Source organism: Nematolebias whitei, chromosome 3 (genome assembly GCF_014905685.2).
Source record: "Nematolebias whitei isolate Nwh7 chromosome 3, NemWhi1, whole genome shotgun sequence".
Classification (NCBI taxonomy): domain Eukaryota; kingdom Metazoa; phylum Chordata; class Actinopteri; order Cyprinodontiformes; family Rivulidae; genus Nematolebias; species Nematolebias whitei.
In genome coordinates this window covers 22,694,101-22,700,999 of record NC_056500.1, presented here as the reverse complement: position 1 = coordinate 22,700,999, position 6,899 = coordinate 22,694,101, and the positions used below count along the sequence as shown (strand labels likewise).

At 39.1% G+C, this 6,899-nt stretch overlaps 1 protein-coding gene across 1 annotated transcript; it reads right to left on the bottom strand.

Annotated features, from left to right (window-relative positions):
* Nucleotides 1-2,928: 2,928 nt before the first annotated feature.
* On the bottom strand, nucleotides 2,929-3,705 carry LOC119407852 (mitochondrial import inner membrane translocase subunit Tim13-like). The gene is made up of 3 exons (XM_037674677.1): nucleotides 3,586-3,705; nucleotides 3,251-3,319; nucleotides 2,929-3,027 (listed from the first exon to the last, which is right to left on the bottom strand). The coding sequence occupies exons 1-3, from the start codon at nucleotides 3,703-3,705 to the stop codon at nucleotides 2,929-2,931; spliced, it is 288 nt and encodes a 95-aa protein (XP_037530605.1).
* Nucleotides 3,706-6,899: the final 3,194 nt, after the last annotated feature.

Genomic DNA, 6,899 nt, shown 5'->3' with positions numbered 1-6,899 from the left:
ACACTAGAATGTCACTATAATAAATATTTAATAATAATGGTGTGGAGAGGATGGCTGTAAGGGGAGAAGGGAGGCCATCAAAAAAAAAAAAAAAAAAAAAAAAAAAAAAAAAAAAAAAAAAAAAAAAGAAATCAGAGTTTCTCGATGAGAAAATGTTAATCTAAGGTTTTGCAGGATGGGGATTGAAAATACCTGCTCCACCTCAGGACTGTGGAGGGGACGTGAGAAGACATTAAGTGCGTCAGCTGTGCTGCCAACCAACTAAAGTCCCAAATAAAGTGGCAGTAGAACTGAACTGATTGAGGGCACTGCCTCAACCTTTTAGGTTAGCTGTTATTATTCCCCTCCTTTCAGAAAAGTATCTGAGGAAAGTGACCGACTTGGTGTTTTTCGTTTTTTTTACCAACAGCTTGTTTTCCTGCAGGCTTTTTAAGGACCAAATGGGTTCTTTAAGGCTACTGGAAAATATGGAAACAATATTTGCAAACACTGAGGAAGTCTCTCAGAAAACCATTCATCAGATCCTGAAAAGGAGTTAGAGGCTTTGATTTAACCAGAGGGAATGACCTGGAGCTGAAGATTCCTCTGATCTCCCTCCTCGCTGAACCCCAAGAGCTTTCCTAAGGTTTAGTTTAGCACAAAAAGCAGCGTTCTGGAGTGTCTCACATGTGAGATTAAGAAAAGATTGTTGATGTTTGTTGTTGATTGTGGTTTTTCAGACTCTAATAATCAACACTAAAGCAAAGAGCTTACATGTATTAGCTGTAAAGTAGCTCAAACATATGTTAAGTGCTAACAGATTGGTTGGGTCTGCGTAAGATCTTGCCATGATGTGGGATAGCATGAAATGTGTTTTTTAAGATATGACCAAACTGATTATAATAAAGGTAGCGGGTGATATGCATTCCTTTAATGCTAGGCCCATTTAATTACAACAGGGTCTCAAACCAAAGCCGAAAAATGACACAAAAATGCTTTTAGCCATGTTTGTGCTCTTGATTTAAACATTCAACCCTTGATTTTGTTTTGTCATAAAAACATTTTTTTAATTCCCTATGTCTGCCTATAGATTGTGGTCTGCACTTAGATTTGCTTATTTTTGCAACCATGACATAAACACTCATTAGAAAGTCTGATTTTTTAAAATCCTAAATAAGAAAGGCTGACCACAATAGAAATACATTTTTTCATCGGAGGATGTATCTGATAAATAATAAACAGTAGCTGTTTGTCAGTTTAGGTATCTCAAGTCTGAACATTTCTCCCTGAGAACTGTTCAACTTGCTCTTGGTAAAACTCATTATTGTGGCCAATTAATTCTTGATAGTGGCTTCTTCATTTTTTTTGCACATCACTTGAAATCCAAAGCTCAACTCGTAGTGCCTGGTTACAGTTTCTAAGCAAACATTTTCTCATTTTAGCTGCTGCTCAGGGGGAATGTTTAAACTAAGTGGTCCTTTCATTATATTACAATTCATTAATGTAAATTTAGCCTCTTTGCCTAACAGCAAATGCTTTTTTTTTTTGTTTCGCAAGGAGACAAATGACTCCTTTTAGGCCGTGTCCACTGATTAATCAACCTGTCCACCAACCTGTCATAAGTGAAACCAGTGGCTGCCAGGCTGCTTAGAAACATGAGCTGTCATGACAACTTTATTGGTTACAGATAGATGTTAAATATGTGGCAAGGAAATAATTCAAATGCATGTGTGCATGTTTTTTACAAAGCAGACATGTGAAATAATTCATGTCTTGTGATGCACATGCATGAGAGTAAAATGTGAAGCTGTCAAGGGGAAGTGATACCCCTCCTTGTGTGGGTGCTTAGCAGGCTCCTGAAATGCAGAAGTAATTATGGCGCTCAGCGGTGCATGGAGAAAACGCAGAGAATACCTGCTCTGTAAAAGAACTCTTCAACAATGATTGTATCCATCTGTCCTGCACAATTACAGGCTGAGGAGAAGGGGACACCTCTTGACTGAATATTTTAATGTGAGAAAATGGCATCTGATTCTTCTCAGTATGTCTCAGATGCATGTTTTAGCTTCACATGCTGTACAGGCTTTATTTACATTCCAAGAAAAGGATAATCCATTCTTGGTTAAAATGTGGACAACTAAGCTGTGTTGAGCCAAATGCATTGTATGTGACTTTCACTTTAATGTCAGCTGTACGCAGTCATGGGGGAATACAAGTGCTTCTACAATTCAATTCAGTTCAATTCAGTTCATTTTCATGGCACCAAGTCACAACAGAAGCTATCTCAGGGCACTGTACAAAAACATTTACATACACAAAAATTCCATCGACATCAGCGAGGACCCACACCAGTTTGCATACCGCAAGAATCGATCAACAGAGGACGCCACCTCCTCTGTGGTCCACACTGCTCTCACCCACCTGCAGCAGAAGGACTGAATGACTTCTACTGACAACACAATAAAACATAAACTGGTTAAAAAGTAATTAATACTCTGAGTAGTTTTTGAGAAGAGTACTTTGTACATTTACTTAAGTATTTTATAACACTAGTACTTTTACTTATAACTGAGTACAATTTACGCGTGTAACAGTACTTGTACTTGAGTACAAATTTTCAGTACTCTTTCCACCTCTGGGTACACATTTTAAAATTAGGAACATATATCAGAGTGCAGCTTAAAAACGACATGTAGATGATGAGTTGTTGCATGTATAACATAAAAGTAATTACACTTCATTGGTGATGAGTCATAAAAGAAATGTCTAGGAGTCCACAGGCCTCGTCTGCTTGCTTTTCTGTCTGAGGTTTTATGACAGAGCTGATGTGCTGCTGATGGTAGATACAGTGGTACATGGGTTCACAGTTCAGGGCCTCCAGTGGTGCACTGTGCTGGTCCTTATTTTCAGTAGCTGTTCTATATAAAGAAGAAGAAAATTACAGACGGGTCACATGCGCCCTCTTTCCCTCTGCAATCTAGAGTTGTATGTTTGGGACACGGTGTTCCAGGCATCCATATATCTGTCCATACACATGACAATACATTTCTGTGGAGGCAAAAGTGAAGAATTTAATGTACTTTGACACAAACGTCTAGCAAAGAAACAGTACGAGCAATACTATATGAAAATGGTTTAAAAAAAACTATTATTGTACAAGACAACTGCTGTTTGGTTATTACAAAACCAATGCATTTAGCAACACAATAGCCACATTTCCAGAATATTAAATCATCAAAAATGATATCACTCCAACATGCACATACTGTACCTGCTCTGAGTTGTCCAGTGAGCTCCCTGGTTTACCTATGCACTTCTTGAAGCATTTATCTGTCATTCTCTACAACATAAAAACGCAGTGAATATTGTGGTGCATGACGTCAGCATCTCAGAGTAATTCAACAGACCAAACACAGGCTGAATAGCTCAATGTGCGTTAAACGAGTATGGCAACATAAAACTAAATAAATCCAGAAAAATTGTTAACAAGAGCAACATATGCCGTCCATCAAAATAATAAAACTGAGAAAATAAACCCTAAAACTTGCCATCATTCAGATACAGCCGTTAGCTTAGTTAGCGTAGCCTTTACGTCCACTGATTTACCTGCAGAAGCTCTTGTGCGTTAGCCGCCACAATTTGGACCTTAACCTGTTTCATGATGGTACTGGCATCCACTTTACAACCAGAACCTCCTGCTGAAAGATCTGAACCAAACCTGTCCATTTCTACTGGAGTAATGCTCAATATTCATGTTTCAGTGCATGTGCTGTCTCAGTTGCTGCCAAGTTTAATAAGCCACAGTTTTCAATGCTCTTGACTAAGGAGGATGTCACTAAACATAATTTCCATAAAAGTAACAATGCATTATGGGAAATTATGTTTTTAAAGAATAGTTTTTAACCACCAGCAGCCCAGAGGAAAAGAGAAGCAGAAGAAAGACCAAAGACACACCTGTTTCAACCCTTATTGACCTTTTGCCATTGTGGCAAAATTTGCCTCTCCAGAATAGGCCTCTTCAACCACCAGCACGTTTGCTGGCGACATGGACAGTCCCAACCCAAGATCTTCGTTAGCAAAGCCATGCGAAGAAGAAGAAAAAGACAAATGCCTTACTTTCAGTCTTTTTATGACCTAAGTATTTCAGAAGCCTTTATGTTAATAATTATTCATAATATTGCACTCACACAGACACTTTGCATCATCTTTGTAGATACATCGTATTAAATTCATTTGGAGTGATTAACACAATTAAGGCACCGCTGCAGGGCTTTTAGCTGATGTTCTTTTTCAGCAGCTGATTGAGCTTAATTTTTTTTTTTATTACCAGCCTCAAAAGCACTCAGTAGAGTAATTTTATATTGTCAGTGCACCGGGAGTTTGACTCATGCAGCTCCTGATAATCAGAGTAGCCTTCTCCTAGTCTGTACAAGTCCATTATACACCAGAGCTCATTTCTTCTTTGTGTTCATGGCAGATAAGAGAAGTGGCATCGAGTTTCTCAAATCTTACCAACAAACCTGTTATCTTTTCTAATACAGGGTTTGTAAGTAAAATAATTTTTAGCTCTGAAGTCTTTTACCTCACAGGTTTTTCTCATTTCTCAATTTTCATAGCATCACCTTCCCTCCGTCGCCTTTATTCCTTTGAAAACAAATACCGGTAAGTCAAAATTTATCTTTTTTTTTTCTTTAGCCAATGTTTTTATACCAATTTCACCCAACAGTGGTATTTTTTGCAGTTACAGTATATACTTTTATGGTACAGTATATCTTACCTTAAGTACGACAGAGACTTACAGTTTGATGCTTGAGTTTTGAACATTTTAAAAACCTTTGTGCAACACATTTTCTCTCAAAACAATCCCAGAATTGTCGTGGACATTTCAAGTCCCTCTTAACTACAATGCACAGGTCTCCAACCTCCAACCCATTTTAGTGTTGTTGCTTTTCAGTCTTTGGTTACACATATTCTGACGCTTGGAACTGTTCCATTTCTGGGGGGGTTTCTGCTCAACATTTATTTGTAATAAATTGTAAAAAATCAACAAGCTGGGTCTTACTGCATTACTTACCATTTCTTCCACAATAAGTTGGTGGGGATTTTCACATGGTACTTTCATTCATGCTGAGATCTGAGAGTAGACTATAGTTGACGAAATGTTCTGCTACAAAATAGTGTTGAGAAGGTCTCAGCAGACCACAGGAATCCTGAACCCACTTTAGGAGACACCTGTGTTTAAGAGTTTGGGTAAAAAATCCCTGTACATCCAATGGTAGTCAAAACAGTCTGTAACTTCCTGTCCTTGTAGATGAGTTCTACAAAGCGGAGTTTGTGAGAAACGTTCAGTGTTCTGTCCATTTTCTGATGCGTTTTGTGTTGTCCACCTATGTTTGGTGGACAAAGACTTACGGCTTTGAGATAAGCCTGAGACTGCTTGTCACTGACTCTTCTCATCAGCTGCCTCCTCACTGACCACTGAAGTATCGTAGTCACAGTGACTTTCGGCTGCCTTCTGTGGTGCACAACACCCTGGCCTAGCTTGTCCTCTCCTCGTGGCATATCTTGGTGTAATAAGTCAGCAACCCCCACAGAAATATGAGTGAACACAGGCCCTCAACGCTGACCTGGTAACGAGCTGAGATCTGGTGACATAAATGCAATTTGGAGTCTGGTCTGGTTTTAGCTGTATTGAATTTATGCTTTCTGACTTGTTTGGGGCGTATTTAACTTTCTGTTCAGACTAGTGAATAAGGCGAAAGTGCTTCTCAATTTTATTTGCATAAATAGACGCCATATACAAAGTTTCTTTAAAAGTTGAATCACTGACTTGCACCATTTGCAGCAATAATCGCAGCATATTATTTTCCATATAAATACCTGAGTGTGTTAGCAAAATATCTCATGGACCACTCAATGGGGTCTCCAGTGCTCTGCAGGTAGAAGTTTGTGTCTGTGTTTTCAGAAACAAATAAGCATTAACAATACATTAGTTACACACAACATAGTTTGGAGAAGTAGAGCTGAAACTATCAGCAGAGTGAAACTTTTTTCCAGGTTGGAGAGCAGGCTCCCAGTCATAGCTGCAAGGCGGCCTTTAGAATAAAAGGTATCACCCACACAGAGCCTTTGTTCTTGTCCTTTGTGTAGGTCCACTGCCGCAGGAGGAAGAAGAAATAATGGCTCGCGGTGATGGTGAGACTTGATGAGGCCAGTGCAGAAATACAGCGTGCTAAATGATGCATTATTATAGTGATTCCATAATGGCGTTCTAATTGGGCCTAGGCGGCACGGCTGCAGAGTTTTATGCCAATCATTTCTTTGTCTGGTGCACTCTGTCCGTTCTGTCCTCCTTTTACTTTTTATTTTCATTTTATTTCAGTCCTTGTTTATCTGTCACTCTTTCATCTTCCCATTTTTCTTAATCTGTCATCACAACCTATATATATATATATATATATATATATATATATATATATATATGTGTGTGTGTGTGTGTGTGTGTGTGTGTGTAGTTTTGCAAAAGATGAGTAAATAGAACAAGGATTGTGATTCTTGGTGCAGAAGACTTAGGTATATGGTCACAAAATCTGCACCGATCATTTGCTGAGAAAAGCCTAGCAGAAAGATAGACGTGAGAACAACAATAAATAAAAAGCTCCTTTCCTAAAAGTCATGTTGTGTAATGTATTTTTGAAGAAGGAAAAATATAGCAAGTTTGCATGCACATACGGTAGTGGGCAGCACGGTGGCGCAACTGGTAGAGCTGCTGCCTCTCAGCGAGCAGGTCCTTGGGTCAAACCCCGGTCCAGGGGCCTTTCTGGGTGGAGTTTACATGTTCTCTCCGTGCATGCGTGGGTTTTCTCCGGGTGCTCCGGTTTCCTCCCACAGACCAAAAAAAAGCATGTTAGGCTGATTGG